Source organism: Dioscorea cayenensis, chromosome 3 (assembly GCF_009730915.1).
Source record: "Dioscorea cayenensis subsp. rotundata cultivar TDr96_F1 chromosome 3, TDr96_F1_v2_PseudoChromosome.rev07_lg8_w22 25.fasta, whole genome shotgun sequence".
Lineage (NCBI taxonomy): Eukaryota > Viridiplantae > Streptophyta > Magnoliopsida > Dioscoreales > Dioscoreaceae > Dioscorea > Dioscorea cayenensis.
Genome location: NC_052473.1, coordinates 17,645,537 through 17,668,095, shown reverse-complemented (window position 1 = coordinate 17,668,095; position 22,559 = coordinate 17,645,537). Strand labels below are relative to the sequence as shown.

Genomic DNA, 22,559 nt, shown 5'->3' with positions numbered 1-22,559 from the left:
AGTCGGTGGCAGTGAACGGAGGGAGGAAGAGACGCCGATGAGGGTTCGATCTCGCCATCTTCGCTCTTCGCCTTCATCGTCTTCCCCGTCGTCGACCTCATCTCTTTCATCTTCTTCGCCGTCGACCTCGGGAAGACCGCGATGCTCCTCGTCGCCGAGCGAAGGCATCGAAAGGTTGCGATCTTTTTCTCCGCAAGATCGAGATCTAGATCGAGGTGAGATCAAAATTCTAGGGTTCGAAATCCCATTTTCATGCAACGTGATCGTGATCGTGGAGCGATGCTTTTGTCTCACTAGCCCATGTCCCAAATGCTAGATAAAAGAGATTTTGGGGTGATAAATACACCACAAAAACTCATTTCTTAAACGAGACCCTCATTTTTAAACAAAAATCTCATTTCTTAAATAGAAAGCTCATTTCTTAAACAAAGACCTCATTTTTTTAAACAGAAACCTCATTTCTTAAACAGAAAACTCATTTTTTTAAACGAAAACTCATTTTTTAAACAAAAACTCATTTTTAAATAGAAAACTCATTTTTTTAAACGTAAACTCATACCTCATATTTTTAAATGAAGCTTCATTTTTAAATAGAAACTTATCGCACCCTAAGGGCATTATAGTCAAACATCTGCTACACTTGCCACAACTTCCCAATGTAAGGGACAATTTCAGTCCAAAAAATTCCAAATTAACTCTATCAATCAATGTTAGATGTTTGGGGGGTTTAAAAAATCATTGTATTCAAAAGGAAGGGGTTTTTGGGGAGTCAAAACTAATCTGGGTGTTTTTAGCGATATGCAAACCCGATGGGGTTTTTTTTGACAATTTCCACTAAAAAATATTATTATTATTATTATTATTTTAGATTATTATGTGTTCTTTTCGTTAGTTTTAATTGTTAAAATTTAAATAATCATACATTTTTGTTTGTGAAGATTTTAAACTATGTTAATTATTTAATTTTTTTTATATTTAATAGACAAGTTTATACAATAAAATAAGACCGAGAAGAACGGATTGTTTTGATTTATTTTTATGTATTTAAAAATAGATACATAACAATTTGGTTGAATGAACGGAAATAAATATAACCTTTTTTTATCACTTTATTTTGTATGTAATAAATTATGATTATCTTGTGTATTACATGGTTGTTTTAAAATAGTTTTAAATATATTGTAAATTTTAATTACTTGAATTATAATTTATATAAACTTCCCCCTTATTACTAAGCATATATGCTTTTTGTTATTCTAATATTTTATATAATCATTATTATTAATATTATTTACTTATTTAAAAAGGTAAGCAATATGTTTATTTTAATTTTAAATAATAAAATTTTGTTTGCCTTATTTTTGAAACCGTGTTGTTTATTTTTTTGTTTTTTTTTCCCCAACAAGACAAATTATGCAATAAAATATGGATCCGTGGTTTTGATTTATGAGTTTTTTTATTTTTTTATTTCATGATTTAATGGCTATTTTATTTATTTATTTATTATTATTTATTATTAATTTAATTATTGTAATTAAGTTTACTCACTTTATTAATCTCTATTTTTTATGTAATAAATCATAAATATTATGTTTTTCTAAATAAAAAATGGATAAATTTTATTAAAAATATGCACAAATGTAAAGTTAATCGTCAACACATTTTTAACTTCATTTTGTGTGAATTAAGTTCGAACACAAAATATATGAATATTATCTATATGCATAGGATCCAATACCACAGAATAGTTTTAAAAAAATAAATAAATAAATAAACCCCTGATATCATTATCAATGGAAATGAACGAATATCTTGTGTATGAGATGGTGGTTTTATATATTAATTATATTTTTTAAAAAATATTAGAATTCAAAGATTCTAGCGCTTCAAACAATATTTTTCATTTCATTAATTTTTTTTAATTTTGACTTTATTTGTGGACGGTTATATATCATGAGAGCGTGTCAAATTAATAAGGGATGCAACACGTGGTTGGAGAGAAAAAGAGAGATATATATATGAGAAGAAATAATGGCTTGGCATCTTGTGGTGAAGGTCTTTAATCGGTGATTTTGTTTGTTTTTTTATAAATATAAAATAATATATATATATATTATATAAATTTAGAAATAGTCAAAATTCTCTTAAGCGGTTTTAGTTCAAAATAAAAAAATTGATTTTGATTTTGGCTGAAATTAATTGATCATTGAGTTAAGTTCCAATTAAAAATAAAATCTCAACTTAATCATAAAATTTAATCAGTCATTGAAAGTGATGTGAACTTTGATATTTAATACCATAAACACTTCCAATGTTTTTTCTTTTTATTTTCATCTATGTTTGATTTTAATATTTAAAAATTAATAACTGAGATTAATGATAAGTAGAAGCTATGGTATAATAAAATAAATGATTTGGTATATGCTTCTATTTATAACTCTCTTTAATACATCTAACTTTTAGCAAAGAGAGACATGAATCAAATAAAATATTAAGGTTTCATTGAGAAGTCCAAATGAATGATTAGAAAAGGTTTGTTTTTGTTATTTGAATAGAAAGCTATAAAGTAACTCTATTAAACAACCAAACAAGAATGATATTTTCAGATGCACACACCCTCATTAACAACAAAAGCTATTTAATTATTTAGTTAATATCTCAAGCTCTAAGTGCTTCTCCATCTTTAAATAAACAAATATAACAAAAGTCTAGAGAAAGATCAAGCCAAATAGGAAAAACAAGAACTTCTTCAGCTTAGAAAAAAGGAAAAAAAAAAACATACAAAAAAGAGAAGAACCTTACCATCTTTCATGAATCCAAAAGATAAGGTTCATTCACAAGAAGCCATGAAGAAGACTTCCTCTTTCTTTACCTTAACTTTGTTAAATAATGGAAAAACAAATAACCAAATAAATATATATTTAGAAAGAAAATATAACTTAAGAGCCATTATGTACACCAAACCAAACCCACATTAAATTAAAAGCATCATAATATAATGATGTCTTTCCACCCAAAAAGCTACAACTGATATCACCACTCCAACTTCTACCACCTTTTCAAGAGATGGCTTTCTTTTTATCTAGAGAACCTCTTCATGATATCCCATGCAAGCTATACATATATATCTCAATGAAAACTTAATATATAATTTATCTTTATCTAGGTTGATACATATATATATATATATATATTTACTGTAATATTAGTGCCATGCATGCATGGGTTGCTGAGAGAAGAAGGAAGAGAGTGAGATAGGTTAGATAGAGAGGCAAAGAGGACATGAAGGAGGGGCCCTCACCATCACCACTTCCACCACCTTCTCTACTCTTCTCAATGGATTCCATTTGATCTTCATTGACATGATGCTCTTGTCATCTAGGCCAAACTTTAAGCAACAAATATAATTATCCTTTCCATCAAGAGTTTTCAATAAACTTTTGGTCCTTCTAAAGGAATACCACCCTCCTTTTGGTGAAAATAAAGTGCTTCATTATCAAAAGAGATGTATATATATATATATATATATATATATATTTATGTGTGTATATATTTATATATATTCTTTCAAAGTTTGTGGTTTATGATTCCTTAAAACAAGCCAACAAGAGAAGATGCTTCTTGTTCATATGGTTTACTTTTCTTTGAAGGAATGGGTTTGCATCCTTAATGGGGGAGTTTAGGGTTTAGAGTTTGGAGAAAGGGTAACACAAAGATATCAGAAGAGAACCTAATCTTTCTCTCACTTTATAATGGACCCACATTTGATGAAAGTCTCATAAAGAGGGCATGTCACCCTCTGTATGTCTCATTAGGGTTTGCTAGGTTTCAAAAGTTGATGAAAAGTTAAAACTTTTATATGCTAATTTATTAGGGTGAGCACTAACTAGGGTTTAAGAAAAGCATAAAGTTTAGGGTTAGTGTCTCCACATGCATTTCACCACCAACCCCACCAAACCTCACATACATACAAACATATACATTTATATATATTTATATATCATAGATGCATGTATGTATTTAACACCCATGCACTTACAATAAATGTCTGAAAATGATGCATGCTATTCAAAAAAAATAATATTTAATTAATTTTATTATGTGGGTAAATAAAAACATATTTTATTTACGTCTCAAATATGTATTAAGAGTTGGTTAAATATTTTAATGTTGTCATTGTGTTTGTGGTATAATGCACGAATTTTCAATACACAATTTAAATTAAGTATTTGGTATATATATTTGGTAATGTAAATCTATATTTTTGTTGTTTTATTTTAAAGATTAAATTTTTCAATGAGTTTAATAATGTCATGTTGGATTCAACTAAATTTGGTGTCTAAGTACTATTGTTATAATAATAATAATAATAATAATATTGTTATTATTATTATTATTATTATTATTATTATTATTATTATTGTTTGACTCTTTATACTTGAAACTTGAAAGTGTTTGAATACATGATAAAATTAAATTAATTGTTATCAACTAAAAATTTGGTGCTTAAGTACATGATAAATTGAATTCAACACTTTCAAGCATCACATTTATGAGTAGTTCATGGATTTAACTCATCAAATTAATTTTGTAAATCAATACTTGACATACAATATTAAATAATAAAAACATTCAATAATTTGGTTTTTTAAATGGCAAGTTCGGTCCACAATATTGTACTTTGGAAATAAACAATTAATAAAGTTCAAGTGCTGTTTTAGAGTCCAAAGTTTTTACAAATTTAATTATAACATTAAGTCTAACTTGTTAGACTTTGTAATACAAGCACATTTAAAGATACCAAATTTAAGAGATTAATTTATCAACAAATTGGCTTTTAAGTACAAAATTCATGCCTTTTGAATGACATTTGAAATTTAAGACATTAGTTGATAATTTTAATTTCAACTTAAAAATATTACTGAATTTAAAAAATTATAAAATCCAAATTGGCAACTTGAGACCGTAATCATCTCTAATACAAATCTATGTCCCTTCATTGTTGCCATGAATGTGCAAACAAGTGCTAATTAAACACATTGTTTGTTGAAACAGTGATCAAAACCAACATCCAATCCAATCAAAATTGAATACATGACATTGACCCAAACAAGTGGGCATTAAAAAAGTTGACTAAAAAGCTAAAGCTTAACAATATAAGACCTTTAAAGCCCCACTTCTTTCTTTAAACACTTTCTTTTTCCAATTAATAATGGAGGTGTTAATTAATCCATGATGGATGGATGCATTGATGTTTTTTCTCCATATGGAGCCATATTTATTAACCTTCTTCTTGTTTCAACCATCTTGTTTCCTCCCCAACTGTCATCATAAATGGGGAAGTACCATACAAACATTTGAATACATTCATCTCCCCCTGATCACCAAGGCATCCATATCAATTAATGGTTGACATCTTGAGTTTCTTTGTTTTTTCCTTCAAATTTCTTTGTTTTTTCCTTCAAATTTTCATTTTTTATTTAAAATTGAAAAAGTTGGGTTTCTTTGTTTTTTTCTTCAAATTTTCAATATTTTAATTTAAAATTGAAAAAAAAGTGCCAAACTGTAATAAGCAGAAGAACATAAAATAAGAATATATAAATTTACATGAAAACTTAAAATCTAGGAAAAAAAAAATAAGGGTAGAAGAGGAGAGAATGATTCTGTTATGTTAAAAATCGAATAGAATAGTGGCATATTATGTCAAAGTTATTTTATCATAATAAAACCTAAAATATGTTTAAATAGGCCATAGATTGATTTCAAGTTAAACTAACATCGATTTAATTTGGATTGTGGTTTGACTCTACTACTCATAGCATGGGTACAAAGCCCCCGCTCCCTCAACAGGGTTAATGGTGGGCTATGGAATTTGGTTTGTCAGCCCAATCTCTTCGCTATTACCACAAATTCATCAAAAATTTCTCATAATTTAAAAAATTATATAAAGCGCAACATGTACTTTTCGATACAAAGCAAACAAAATTCGTGTCATAAACTCTAACAAAAATTATAGAAAAACTTATGATGAAAAAATATAATTAAAAAAATCAGTTATTGAGAAATTACAACTAATCAAGTAAAAATAATTGCATCAAATTATATATTATTAATATTCAATAGGCTAATAAGAATTTCAATTTATTGTATTTGTAAAGAATAATTCTGATCTCTTATAAATCTAAATCTATAATTTATTTACTTTTTAAGAATTATGAAAAAAAAATTACAATTAAGATAAATAGGATTAAAACTCTGACTTTACGAGTAGAGAGAAAAATGAAATACTAACTACTTCACTACATGATAAAATAGTCTTCATATTAGAGGACTAAAAAGATGGAAAACTTAAAATAAAAAAGATTATTTTGATATTTATACTTATTTAAATTTATAAATTATTAACTACATATAAAAATAAATTATGGAAACAACTATATATATAAACACTAATTAACAACCACAAAAATTTGAATATGTAAAGAAAGAAATTTAATATATAAAAAATAAAAGAATATTAGTTAGTAGTTCAAGGGCATGTGAGACAAAGCCCTTTAAAGGTAGCCCTAAAACCAGTGAGCCTTTTATGTCATTTAAGATCACAAAAAGAACCCTAAAGAAAGGTCATGTACTTTTAGGGGAAAAAGAAGCAAAGGGTGGTGGGAATCATGAGATGGTTAGGGTGGTAGAAAAAGGTGGAATAAGTAGAAGAAACAAAGACAAGGGTCAGATTCCTTAGCATTGCATTTCATGTGAAGGTTAAAGTCTTTTTGGCAGTTTGGCCCACTTTTCTGCAACACTGAAGCACACCATGAAAGAACATAATAGAAACCCTACAAAAGGAAAAAAATTAGGGTTTCATAACCTAGGCTAATAATGCTTCAAGACTTATGTAATCAATGGTCATGGGGACATAAAGCTGCTTTGAAAATATAAATAAATTAGGAGAGAAATATATTATTATTATTATTATTATTATTATTATTAAGTGTTCCATGGTCAAGGTGAATAATGCTACAATTAAGGTGAACAATGATGCAAAAGTTAGCATGATAAAAGTTCTGGAAAACTATATGAACCTAGGTTTTTTTTTCTTTTCTTTTATTTATAACTTTTTTTTTTCAATTTTTTTTTTAAAATTGAAAAATTAGTGCAACATGAAATATATAAGACAGTTTTTTTTTATATATATATTTAAAGTTATTTAAATGTGTGCTTCTAACGACCTTTACATATGGTAACTCTTTCCTTTGTCAAATGAAAAGCCGATTAATCAACTCTTTCTTATAATATTGACTGAGGCGAGCTGTTTATCCACCTCTAAAAAATTGTTCTTATATGTGATTTATCTATTTTTTTCACCTGTAGCATCACAATTTTTGAGATAAAATACAAAGCTTTTTATTTATTCATAGAGTTCTCATTCCAAATAAGAACCAAAACTGAACACACACACAAACACAAAGATAAACACTCTGGAAATGATTTTAAAAAGCGAAGGTAATCAGAAAGGATTTCATCTCAGAAACTTGTTGTTAACTTTTAATAAATAAGCAAAGGTACATTTTCACTTGGCCAAGCTTTGTCACTCCAAAACACTAAAAGCTTGTCCATTGAACAACTTGTGCTTCAATATTTGCTTGCGATTTGCGACACAGATGAGTATGTTCCCAGGATTGCGCTGACGATACCGACCACAGCAACCAAAACACTCAATTTAACCTGAAATGCGAACGAAGAATAAGACGACAATATTTTTTCGTTATCTGGAGTACTCATGTATGTGGCAGGAAAGATCATGAAATATGCTACAAAACAAGTTCATGTTTACCTGCAAAGATGTAGCTCTGTTCCCAACTATCTTCAAGAAGCACAATGCAGGCATTATAACCGCCTGGGAAAAACACAGATTAAATGATTATATCGCCGTCTTCTTTGAACATATCAAAGTATCGAAAATTCAACTTTGTTGTAGAGAATTACACTTGTAGAATATGTTGTTGCTGCTGGCATACATTGTAGATGACAATGAACCAAATGGACAAACAATATATCGATGAAAAATCGGGAAATCTTAGTAAAAATTTGCGGACTTTTTACTTCATCTTTCGTAGGTCACTTTGTTTTTTATATCCTACATCACATGCTACTATTTCCAATGCAAGATTTGTTCTAAGAAACACAAGCCGAAAAACTGTGAGATATGGCAATAACATCATAACTCCAAATACCTGGGATCATTATATAGCACACACAAAACCACTAAACAGGCCGCTGACAATGCTAATTCTACATTTCACTCAACTAATTTAAACATTTGATTGTAAATAGAAATATACCTAAATCAGGAACTGCAACATTTAAGCCTTATTTTCTATTGTTCATGCAGTTTTCCCAGAGAATTTGTTGAGCAAATCACATTTAAAGCAAAATGCCTTCAACATGGTGACTAAAAGCTAAAATGACATCAAAGGACATTACATGGGCCTGTTCTAATGACATATTAAGAATTTTAAAGTGCCATTCTAAATAGCGAGGAGCTCAAGATTATTGCATTTTCTATACGAGAAAAGAATTCTCTTAACTGCATCTTAAAAGTCACAGCTGCTCTTAAGTTTTTATTATGCACAATCTAATTTCCTATAGATGCAGATGTTTTCAAGATATATAATCTAGCTGGCTAAAAACAGGATTAAAGCAAGAATATACCACAAGTATGCTGAATAGAGAACCAATGAGAGCCATCAACAGACCTATGGTGAATAAATGAAGAACAAAATTAGCTGAGGAAAAATTACAAGAAAAACCATGTTAACTAAATAACTTATTATTTAAGAATCAAGACAGTAAGCAGACTACAACCACAATGTGTTAAAAAGTAACTATGCAATTGAGCAGAACACACATCAGTCCTTTCAAATAAAAGTTACCTGATAGGCTTAAAACAGAAGCAAAGAGATATTTACAAGGAAAAAAAAACAGGTTATTATGTAACAATAAAAGCCAAAAGTCAATGTAAAGGTAAGAACAAAGAAGGCAAAGAAAGAAAAACCTTCTCTTATTGAGATTTTAGAGGACAAGTGAAAGATTATTTGTGAATTCCACATTAACATTTCTTGGTGATACCGTTAGCAAGGTGCAACACGTTACCATTTCTTGGTGATACTTTTAGTAGGATGTGCAACACTCATATAATACAAATGTGGTCCTCAGCATTCTCAATAAATAATTAGGACCTGTTTGTTGGCCTTTCATTCCCATTTGTTTGTGTGAAAATAAGAAAATTGTGGAAACATGTCTATTAAGTCAATTTTAAAGAACTTATTAGCAAAGCATGTCTTCTTTTTCCTAGTTTTTTGAAAACTCCCAAAAATGGTTTTGGGAAAATATTTTCACTTTTTCAAGTTAGAGTGTCAAACCAACAACTTTGCTTATCAGTCAAGGTTTGGGTATGACTCTTACAATGTGTTTTAAATTGATAGTTCTATTATATATATACACATCTGATGATATTGATCTAAAAAGCATATAATATAAATTTGCATATATATATATATAATATATATGGTGTTTGTATATGTACCCCAAAACAGAAAACCATATTTATATATAACCCTACAAATGATCATTAATAAAGTGTATAATAAATATTTAGGACAATAAAACTATTTAAGCTGAATTGAAGGACATATAATCAAATATTCATTGTTTTTAAAGACAAATAAAATCTACAATTAACATACATACATGCATATATATTTGTTGCACATATATAACATATGAAATATCCACTTTTCAAGGTGTTTATATGTACCATTACATTTCAGACAAACAAGGTGCATATCTAGCAATCATTTTATGTGTAAAAAAAAATGTTCTAAAAATAAATGTATTTAGACCTTGACTTTTTATAAAACTGATACAAATACCAAAATTTATTTTACAATTAACAGGTATAAATAATATTGTGTTTTAATTAATTATTTATTTATTTTTGGACATATACCATGCATATACGCATTTGTGCACATGAAATAATATTATTTTTAATTGTGTATAATTTTATAACAAACACTTTTTTTTTCTTTTTCCAAAATAAAAGTGAGAATATGAAAATATTCCCAAAACAAGCAGGCTGGCTATCTTGAGATAAAGATCCTAAATTATGACCATAAAAAAGGAAAAACAAGTTAGACGATGTTCATTTTCGGGTATTTTGAGCCAACCAATTTCCTTTCTTCATTAATCAATCCCAGATTAATAGGATTAATTGTGAGCAAATCATGCATTTTCCATAGTCATCACAATGGTATAACTACTACACATGCAATAAAAACTTCATATGAAAATGCAGAAATATTTCAAAAGAACAGTAATAAAAACTTACCAAAAAATGGCAGAAGAAAAGCTACACATACAGTTGAAATTACAAGCACACTTCTTAAGAGAATGAAGCACCAGGGTTTATTGGCATATGTCGCCAGGAAGAAGCTCTTCTAAACTCCTTGCTAATGGACTAAGCAGCAAAGAATATCTATTTGTTATTAAGGAAGAAGTTACTAAAGATATGATGCAGAAACAAGGGTTGCCATTATTACTTGACATGGTTTAGGTATAAAAGTTTTCTAATAAACAAGATAATGTGTTCCGATGTTAGGGATAGTTTGGTGATTTCAGTTTTTGGCCTACATTAGTGCTCCAAATGTGGTAGCTTTGTTTTGAGTTCTATTATAAGTTGAGTTTATTAATATATCTAGAAATCTAAATTAGTTTTAGTTTAAATAAGACTTTTCCTATTTGGAGCTAAACTTTACTTAGTTAAGTTCTCAAATCTCTATAAAAAGAGAGATTAGTCTTTTTCAGAAATCAGTCAAGAATTATTCTCAGTTTTTTCAGCTTATTACTATATTTTGAGGTGTGATTGCTTAAATTCTGTAAGCGTGAGCCTATCCTGCATCAAGATATCTCTAATAAACTATTAAATGGAAAAGTCAAAATTATGCCTATACTAATAACATGGAATTGTCACTACAAAGTCATGTTCCACAGTGATGTGCACAATTTGGATAATAAAGATGCCAGAAGGGAAACCAAACTTATCATGTTGAAGAGTCAAAAGGATACTTCATAAATGGATTGATCACCTGATAAAAAAGATAATATTACAACCTTGAAATCTAAGACATAAACTAAAAGAAGTGCAATAAATGTTATAAGAGAAACAACTTACTGTTGTCCATACAGCAATTTTAGAGGCTATTGAATTCTTTGGAAGATTTAATGTGATCTGAGATAAAGTATCTTCCCCAAACATGAGATACCCAAATGCCGCACCACAGCCATATATTAATGTACAAATAATAAAACTGTGCCAAAAAGTCAATTGTTAAATTTAACAAATAAAAGTAGCATCAAATGCAAATAACAATCCAAAATGAATGGAAAGCCAGATTACCATACCAGATTATCAATGCCTCAGTGAATTTCCTAGGATCAGACATTGAGTGGTACATATTTGGAAAGACTGTGTGAGCAGAGCAGCAAAAGCCATATACACCAACAGCAAGAGGGAGACCACGCCACTTAACCAATTCACCAGTTTGATGGAACCCAATCCCATCTGTAGTACCAACAAAAATGACAGAAAAGACAACCACAAGAGTGGCTATCACTCCGCCAGCTGCAAGGAGCATAAAAGTTATGATAGTGAGATCATACTCTCAACAAGTCCAACCTCAAAGGATATGCACTGTAATGTCGAGCACCTGAAAGGTAAGAGAGCATTCTGAGATCCCGCAGCCAAACAGTTGGTAAAACAATCAAAAGCAGTGACCAACCCAAATAAGTGCAAAGACTCGAGATGCATCCCAGCAAAATCAAGAGAGGCCCCAGGAAATAACCTTGTGAGATTATCACCTTCTAATATAATAAATTCTACGCAATATGACTGCATTCATGGTGAAAAATTTTAGGTAAAGGGGCAAAAAATTCATAGATAGCTCATCCATAGAGAGCACAAGTCACAGTAAAGATCCCATAAAAACAGTGTTGAGCGCCACTTACATATAAGTCTACATACAAAACAGCCTGCAAGGAAAACAGAATAACATAAGATAGCTGATGTTGCAGTTGTAGTCCAACAGTAAAAAAATTCAATAATCAGCGAGATATTTTAGGATAATTTCATCATCTAATGCTCGCATAACATAACATCCTATAGTTCTACCCAAGGCTTCAAGCCATTTGATAATAGCATTATCTCAACAAAGAAGTAATTATGAAAGAACATTTAAATGACTGTAACTTATTAAATTTGAATCATTAATCAAATTAGAACTCTCTGGCTTAAGAAAGCAATTCAAGTTCATAAGGTTTCCTCATCCAGATTGCCATAATCATCCTTCAGCATAAACCAAAATGTTGAAGAAGAAAGAACATTAAACAGAAGGCAGTAAAAGTTTTGCAGAAAAAGGGCACGCGCTCTCTATTACATTAACTTTCGGCTGAGACATTGTTATTTAAAACCTTAAACTATTTTCAGCCATTCAAAATTTCTCAATTATGAAAGTTCAAAACCTGAATGTTGTAAAATTCGAAAAGTTAGATATCTGTGGTAATAGTTTAAAAAAATGACAGAATGCACACACACATACAAAAGGGTTAAAGTTGGGATAATTCCAAATTAGCCTACTCTGAAATGGCTTAAGCAGGTTTATTTAAGACAATCAGTCAATTTCATTGGATAATCATAATAAATGTCCAAGCAATGAGATATCAAATTTCAAAGTTAAAGTGTCAGTAATCATACTGAATTCCAAACATCAAAGACCCCAGCTCCGTCAGGATATGAACAGAATGAAATTACATGCAACTGTGGACCCCATAACACATGCATGTGATGAATATATAGCCACCTAGTGCATTTGGCATATATAGGTTATACTGAGAAACTCACAGAGATGAAGACACGCCCATATCTCCCAAAGGCAGCTTCACCGATATCTGGGTAGGTAAAGATGCCTTCTTTACTCTCAAAGCAATGTTTCATGAGGATGCCTGTATAACAACAAAGAACTGCAAAAAGGAGTAAGAGTGCTAAACTAGCCCAACCAGCCTCTTTGATTGTGAAGGAAGTCGAAAGAACTCCAACACCTGCCAATACATTAACCCCTGTTCCACATATACACAAAATAGTTCAAGTGGCTGAAAAAAACACTAATGAGAAAAATTACTGTCTGATTAATGTGGAGTTTACCATTGAAAACAGTCTGAATAAAGCTACATCCATGATGAACACATTTTTCTCCAGAGAATTCCAAACCAGAAGAGATAACCTCATCTTTCACTGATAGGCACCTCAAGTTCTTATCAGACTCTTGCTTAGGCAATGAACTCCCAGACAGGAGAGGAGACTGAATTCCTAAATCTTCCCCATTTTGGCTGCCTACATCTTGACTTGAATAGTTAATGCTTTGTGTCCTCCGGAGAGTACCAAAATTAGGAGACGCGGAGATAGTATATGAATCAATTGATTCCCTGATAACCAAAGCAAATATAAACAAATTGGTCCAACATACCATCCAACATAAATTTTGTCAAAGCAAATATTGAAATTGATAGGATAGGTCAAATATACCAATTTTCTTGACATAGTAAAAAAGCTAAAGTTCATTAAACATGGCAAAAGGTTCAGAGAGTCATAGTCGATGTTATAGTAACTAATAGTCCCACATCAATCAATTTTAAAAATATGAATTTGAATATATACGCTTCAGCTTAAGTTTTTGGGTTGAATGGACCCAAGTTTGCATTCTTACATGGTATCAGATCTTGAGCCTGTGTTTCCTATCCTATCATCATAAGATTTCGGACAAAAACCCACAGAAAAAGGGATAAGAACAGATTACACAATAATCTAAAAAAACTAAGAAAAGAAACAATTTTGAATTTAAATCAGCGAAACCATCCACAAACAAAGTTCTTGAACACATAGAGATCTAACTTTCTAATTTTCTTCCCATACATGAACAAGATGGTAAAATAACGCACTGAAATAAAAAAAAACGAAAGAAGATCATACCAACTACACCACTCAAACATAAACAAAAAGCCAAATTCGGAAAAAATGAATCAAAGAAACCAAACAAAAGACCTCATTTTTCTCATAACATCAGCAAAACACCGCACAAAAACCAGCTTAGTTAAGGACGAGAAAAGAAGCGAGAAAGAGAACCTATAACTCTGCGGCCACTGGCGAGAGTAAAAGGAACTAGAGATGTTTTGAGGAAGAGAAAGCCCATGGCTTTCCCCATTAACCGCTTCCCAATCTTCATCCTCCTCACTATCATCCTCACCATCAGAGTTTTTCCGTTTATGCTCATCATTCTCCATGCCCTCCTCCAAAAAGAGCTCCTCATCATGCTCGGCCATCAAGCGGAAACCCTAATGCAGCTCAACGAGGCTTCGAGTAGAGGCTGTTGAGCTTCTAAGCTTCGGAGAGGTCCTCAAATGGCAGCTCGCCGCGAGCAAGAGAAAGAGAGAGACAATGAGAGTACAACGAAAACTAAAGCTTTTTTCGACTGCTTCAGTGCAAACTCTGAGTTGCTCTTTAAAAAGCTTTTTACATATATACCCTTATAAACCACAAATATTACATTTATGTTTTTGGCAAATGCAACAATTACTGTGTTAATCAAAAGGTGCGCAGCAAATAAACCCTCACTCAGGGATGTAGGATGTACAGTGTCAGTCGGAACCCATAACCAGAGATCTGTTACCATCAGTGTGTCTTATATTCATCTTTCATATATTATCATCATAATTAGAGCCAATATCACTTAGTATAAATCTTTAGTATATTTTATCCGTCAATATTATTATTATTATGAGAAAGGCGACAAGCACTAGAATCCAGAGACGTGCACGTGTGGGGAGCATAGCTCAACGTCGACCGACATGCCCTCATCTTGCGTAGGCTATGAGGTTCGATCCTGGGTCCTTCCCGAAATAAACACCTTACGCAAAGGACTCGATGTCAATTGACCCAAAGGCGGTTGACAATATTACATTTGTATTTCTGTAAAAATATTTTGATTTTTTTTAAATAATTGTGACCAGCTCTGTTAAAGGGTAAGCATATGAGATGGAAATTAAACTATTAGTCCAGAAAAACTGGATGTGGATTGTAAACCCTAAACATATGATCGAGGACATGTTATAACTACTATGTTTCACAGTGGGGCTAATGTGGCCAGTTATGAACTCTCTGACATATTTTTATTTTTATTTAATTTTTATAAATATTGATTTTAATATTAATTCAGATTCAAATTCTTTTTTTGAAAAAAATTGCTCCATTTTTGGTGTTCACTTAAATAAATAAGTGTTCGTTATAATTTTTTTTAAGCTTTTTGTCATTTTTTTTTTCCATTTTGGAAGCTTTTATTTTATCAAATAAATTTTTTTGAAAAAATAAAAATAAAAACACATGCTGATAGATCTTAAATTTTTTTCAAAAAAAAAAAAACATCAATGAATATGATATATGCATGTAGGGGTGGCAATTTTTACCACGACACGGTCTTAGGAGGGTTTGGGTTAAACGGGTTAGTGTTATAAACGGGTCGACCCGTTTATGACACGCCTAAATTAGCGGGTCGTGTCATAAAATGGGTTGACACGTATATCGAGTATATGATACCTGCTAACCTGCTTAATACTGAATAGGTAAATGTGTATGATAGTAAAACTTGATAAATTAATTGAATTATTCTCACGGTAGAATATGATGTTTAAGTATTTTATGTTTAATGTTAGTTTGGATTTTTAAAAATGTTTTTGATTAAAAAAATTCGTGTCGCGTGTCGTGGTCGGGTATGGCGTGTTAAACGTGTCGCTGTTTTTAAACAGATAAACACGTCAGATTGACCTATTTAAGACTTAAACGCAGTTAAACGCTGTCGGTCGCTGTCGCCACGGGTTTTAGGGACGTGTCGTGTTCGTGTTCTAAAAAATTACCCATTTAATAATCGTGTCATTTCGTGTCAGGGTTAAACGTGTCAGATTCACAGATCAACCCGACACGAACACGACCCGCTAACCTATTTTGCCACCCCTATATACATGTATACATAAAGTAGGGGTTATTGCACATATAGTAAAATATTTTTAAATTGTAAAAATTTTAACAAATTGGAAAACTTATTTTTGGTTTAGATATAAGTAAAAAATAATCAAACTCAGTTGTTAAAAATAATAGTTTATTTTATCTTTTTATTTTTCCGGTCACATTTCCCAATAAAGACAAAATCATTGACACGTCGCTTCTTTCACATCATTTCATATTTTTTTAATTTCATTCCTAAAGTAGCTCATGTCATGCAGGAAAACATCTTTCCTTTCACATCATTTCACTTTTTTTTTTAATTAATCTATTAAAAATTGTCTTTGATATTAAATTATTCTTCTTTCTTACCAGCCAGATTTATTACAACTTATTTTTTTTTAAATCATAAGTATATAAAAATACTAAAATCAAGATAAAAACCAACCACTACTACTAGTTGTAGTGGTATGTTACTTAAATAGTAAATAGGTTGACTCATGATCTAATATTTGGGCCAACAATACTGTTATAATACTTTGTATATATTATAGATACGATATAAATCATCGTGAATTGTTTCCGGGACTGCATACGTGTAAGTTAATCTAATCGTCTCATACGATATCCCGACTCAAGCTTTAATAAGTTTTTTGAAGTCATTAAACCATCGTGAAAGTACGATCTCTAGTATCTGTTTGTTTTTTGATATCTTATTGTGGGGCCGTGTTTGTTGCTGTTGTAAAAAAAATATAATAAAATAAAAACTATTTTTATATCACTATAAATAATCAAGGATATAAAACATAAAAACAAACGAATAAAAAATAACAATATATATTAAAAATCAGTCACATATCAAAATCATTCATTTGTGATAGCAATGTTAAATCAAGCCACAAGCTCCATCAAACTCATAAGTACATGGAGTTCATTTATTACTTCAGTTCCATGTCGGAAAATGAGTGTAAATCTCTCTCACTTCTAGGGATATAAGTGTAAATTACAAATAAATAAATAAATAAATAAATAAATAAATAAAATATTTGAAGATAATGTTTAAAAAGAGACCAACAATTTTTGAATGGGATGAAAGAGGCAGAACAAGAATGTTAGGACTGGGGGCATTAATTTCTGCATTTACTGAGGGTAAAGTACTAATTGGATGATATCTAAAATAACTTCAATGAAGTGCTTTTCAGAGAAGCATTTGTTGAATAGCTTCTCAAAAAAAAACTGTATTTCAATTTTTTTTTCACAACTTCAACTGTTGTCTAAAAATCAATACAAACATAATTTTTAAAACCCAAAAATATTTAATTTATAAAAAAAATATTTTTAGGTTTTAAAAAAACCAAATCAAACATGATCTAAACTTTAAAAACCATATAAGATGAGAATATATGTGATTTGTTGAGTTTACAGTTATGTTTTACTTCTGTACACATCTCTGATTTCTCTTGATGCTTTGACATATTTGTAAAAATAAATAAAAAAATTATAGAAAAACACGTGGGCGGATGTGTGAACATATGATACAAAGCTCATGTTTGACTTATCAAAGTAAGATAAAGATAATATAATCACATGTATAGACAAACGTGCTATCTTTCATTGTTACTCTAAGCCTCTGAGACCGTTAATCAAATAACCTTTATATATATATATATATATAATTTATATATATATATATATAATTTATAATTTATATATTTATATGGCCATGATAATAATGAAACCAACTAATTTGATTGATTTGGATTTAACATATTAGTCAAATTCAAAATAATTTGGTAGTTGTACTATCTTGTCATTCTAGTTCAAAAAAACATTATAATTTTATATTAAATACTTCTTTCTCGAATCATTATTTAAAATATTTTAGCAATAAAAAAATGTATATATATTTTGCAATAAGATTGTGCCATTGAATTTTTCAAAAAATAAAAATAAAAATAAAAATAAACCAAATTATTGACTGATTGCAGCACAACCAAAAAGGCTATATGTATGCATTTAATTATAAGCTGTATTAGCCTGTATGAGTATAATATTAATCACGTTATATATAAACAAAAGAATAAGAACTTAGTTAATTGAATATTAAATGTGGGTTTAGATTGATGATCCACCGACCGACTCTTCAAATCTAACTTTTTAGAGTTCACATTCATCACATTATATATTATGAATGCTTGAAACATAAAAAACCTTTATTGCATATATATATATATATATATATTGATAAAGGCGACAAGCGTTGTCCCGTAAGAAGTATCAAAGAACATATATGTATAGTGATACACCAATCACAGCACCTTAACGACTCTGTAGATATTTATTAACTCAAGCAGATGTCATATGTGCGATTAGAGTCCTACCATCAAAGAACATAAAGGTATAATGATGCACTAGTTACAGTGCCTTAATGGCTATGTAGATATCTATTAACTCGAGCAGACGCCATATGTGCAATTAGAGTCATACCATGTGCGCAGCCATAATATTTTTAGGAACCAAACTGAGTTAATAAATCCCCTTGTCATGCAATCATGAAAGAAAAAAACGATATTTTTTCATAAAGGACCCATGAGCAGTGAATAAACAGTCATGTCACAACATTTATATAGTATATATAATATATACAGTATTATTGACTCAAGGATTCAACTATATCAAAGAGTGGTTGTTACTGGTTGTTCCTTTTTAGTAAATAAATATATTAAAAAATTATAAAAATGAATAAAATAATAATTTTTTTTAAACCATTAGTGCATGAGGGAGCTCTTCTTGGATCTGGTTCAATTAAACCATGTGAGTTGATTATTAGTCAAGGGGAAACGGGGGAAACGATATCTTGAGGGAAACTCTTATATTTAAGGGAAACGCGTACCGGTTTTGAATTTGCGCGGGAATCTCCGAGGAGTCAGCTGTTCACTATCTCAAGCACTGGCACGAACCCTAACCCTAATTGCTCCCCAAATTCTCCCAGATCTCGATGAAATTGATCTCATTGGAGTCCTTTTGCTTCAATTCCCATGGCTCTCAGATCTCGAGCGCCATGAATAGCTCCCCGGAAGCCGGATCCACCATGTTATTGAGGTAATTCAGTCCTTTTTCTCTCAAATCTATGAAATTTATTATATATAGGTTAATTCTGATTCAATTTCTAGTTTATTCGCTTTGTTATCGCATGGTTTTCATCAACAAGATTGTTTTAATGCTATACCCCCTTCCGAGATCTTTTCTATGAACTTTTATTAGTTTTCATCTGATTTCATTTAGTACTTTGATAATAACATTGTGCATCTTTTTTTTTTTTTGTTGAATTGATCATTATCTGAACAAATAGAGATCACATTTTTAGTGAATTTTGACAAAATGTATCATTTGCAAGAGATTGGTTGTTTTTTGGAATGTACTTAGCCTTTATCTTTATTAAGCTCTGTTTGGTTAACATTTTAGGTATCTTTTCTGTTGTTTTTACTGCCATTAGGAGTCATTATTGCTGCTTTTGGAGATTTCTAGTTAATTTCTTTGGCTACAGCATGGCTTTCATGAATCATGCCTGTATTTTTGTACGTTGTTCATGATTCTTTGCTTGTTGTGAGCTATTGCTAATGTGGTTTTAATGAAACTAATAATAATCGATATCAACACAGAGTAATCATATGGTTTTGTTGGCAAAATCACGCGTGGGATTTGCGCTTTCATTGGTTGAGTTAATGTTCAATAATTCAATTTCATTGCGGATTCACGGCCTTTTCCACCATCCCTTATCATAATGACAGGGTAATTAATTCCCTTATTCTTTATTAGCGTTTTAGTTTAGAATAATTACACATATATACATTTCCTTTTTCTGCATATCCTTTGTTTTATGGTTGCATAAACACTTTGAATGCATTCATTTATTTGTTCTGATTTATAGGACCGACCCTGTTGATAACTTTGATAACTCAGATTATTTCTGAATCTGAATAATTAGTTGAGTCCATGGACAATTTTCTTTCCACAAGGGTTTATTTTGTTTTGAAGGCTGATGTTTGGGCAATTGTTCTGCTAAGAACTTCAAATTTATGATAAAAACTCACTTTTGTTTCAATATTTTAGCTTTATTACTCTTATTGTGCACAGCTAGAAACAATCTTTTTCTAGAATCATGGATGCTTTTAAGTTTTTCAAATTAAAGTTTCCTCCACATTGGCCTATGTTCATTACAGTGAATGCATACTCTACATTCACTACTTCTTGTTGTTGGCCTTAACTGATCATGTCTACCTGCCCTTTAAATGCCTAATGGTACACAGCACATGCTCTGTTGTCTTAAAAAAAAGTTACCATTTATAGAATGGTACATTTCAATGAATTAAATAAATCATAATAATGATACTGCATGTTTCCATTTCCTCTGTATGTCCCTGAACTTTAAGATTTAGTCATTAGCTTTGACATCATTCATCATTGATAGTTTTCTCTCTGGGTGCTAAGAACAATTTACCAGGCAAGTAGTTTTTACATTCTTTATGATGAGCATTTTTCAAGTGTTGTTTTTCAAATGGTAATGGTATAAGTTTTGAGATTGTTCTCTACAGCTGTCTTCAAACAAAGGAACAAACAATGGAATATCTTCTTTTTTATTATTTTATGATAATGAAGTACTAATTCTATACTGTACAACTTAATCATGGTGTTTAGTATATTCTATTTTGGGATTTGAGACCATTATGTACTACATAGTTAAAGCAACTTCAGTCAGTGGCTCAGTGGAGTGTTCCATGATGCTTGTTTGTAGGGTGAAATCCCAGGCAGTACTGTTGAATATTAAAGTACATAAAAGTCTTTGCAAAGTTATTAAAGTGTTTGGTTCAGTGTAACTGTAAATACAGTGGATTTCTAGTTACAATGTAACTGAAAATCCATGGATTTTATAATACAGTGCAGTCAGTGCAGTCAAATCTAATGTTTGGTTAGATGTACTGTAGATGCTGTATTATAGAATTTTGTATTTGATAAAAGATATTTATAAATTTGAAATTTGAAATTTTTTTACATTATAAATATTTTAATGATATTAAGTATTGTATTAATTAATTTAACTATTAATTTTATTATTAAATTAGTTATTAAATTTATTAGTATATTTATTTATTTATTTTATTATATTTTATATGTTTTAAATTTAATTTTTAACCTAATAAAAAAAAGTATTTTGAACTTTTCATATATTTTTAGCATGTTATTAATGATTTTAATTATCGCATTGATCATTTTAACTCTTAATTTTATTATTAAATTAATTATTAAATTTATTATTAAATTTTATAATTTTGCACTCCACAAAAATATTCATAAATATTTAATCATATTTGTTTTTCTTTAATTGGTCACATATAGGTCACAAGTTATGTATTTGAAGAAATTTAAAGATAAAAGATTTGGTTTTACACCCAATTTAGCCGTAAAACCAAATCCCTCATTGGATGTAATATGAGTTACATTGGTTTTTGAAATCCTGTGAACAAAACACTGGATTTTAGAAAACCCAGTAACTCAAGTTACATATAACTCAAAAACCCTCCAAACAAACACTACCTAACTTCTTTTGAAGATGCTTACCAAGTTTTCATTTACCATTTTACTACAAGTATATATATATTTCATCCTCCTTGTCTGACCCTGTCAAGCTTGTCTAGATTTGGGCTAGGTCCTCCCACTTACCTAGATAGGCGGTAGAAGTGTAATTTTATATATATATAAAAAAATTAAACTATTTGGGCCTGAATACATAGTTGATTTTTTTCAAAACATTGATGATCATATGTAACAATGTGGACATATCACTCCCATTCACACACTACATACATACTAAATTTTCAACCATGTCCTTGAAAAAGAGTCAAGCATTTAATCTTTCACATAAGAGTTAAGAGCGTTATTATCTGGCTATGGTGTAAGTTGTGCAAGAGGTCCTATAATGTATTTTGTATTCAAAAGTATATTAATTATTTGTTATAGTCTCTGGTTAGAAAAAACATTTGAATAAGTTGTATAAAGGTATACTCCATGCTTTTTTTTTATTCTTCTTCTCCCCTTGTTTCATTTATTTATTTATCTGGTAATTTTTATTTTTAGAACCATTGTAATTAATGGTGCAAAAGTCTAAAAGGAAACTATCTCTTCTATTCCTATTTATTGCTCCACACTTCATCAAGCAGTGGTTCCCAAATTTTGATTAAAAAACAAAAAAAGAAAAAAAGTCACCTATGGTAAATCTTTTAACTGTTGTATTGAAGTCATTTTCAACCCAGATCCAAAGTAAAAAGATGTCACATGGTTTCTTTTATTCAAATCCATGCGGTGAGTTTTTTAAGGTGACAAACACTGTTCTTAATGTTTCATCTCCATTGAATCTTGATTCTTTTTCAAAGTTTGACAGCAATGGGAACAAAAAAAA

The 22,559-nt window shown here is 30.1% G+C and overlaps 1 protein-coding gene across 1 annotated transcript; it reads right to left on the bottom strand.

Annotated features, from left to right (window-relative positions):
- Positions 1-7,393: 7,393 nt before the first annotated feature.
- LOC120251884 (amino acid transporter AVT1A-like) lies at positions 7,394-14,567 on the bottom strand. Its single transcript, XM_039260537.1, is given in 14 exon segments — positions 7,394-7,722; positions 7,832-7,894; positions 8,710-8,753; positions 10,388-10,481; positions 10,483-10,534; positions 11,125-11,144; positions 11,231-11,366; positions 11,461-11,680; positions 11,766-11,823; positions 11,825-11,947; positions 12,064-12,087; positions 12,956-13,170; positions 13,256-13,536; positions 14,234-14,567. Coding segments are annotated over 14 exon segments (1,620 nt in total). The 5' UTR covers positions 14,431-14,567; the 3' UTR covers positions 7,394-7,629.
- Positions 14,568-22,559: the final 7,992 nt, after the last annotated feature.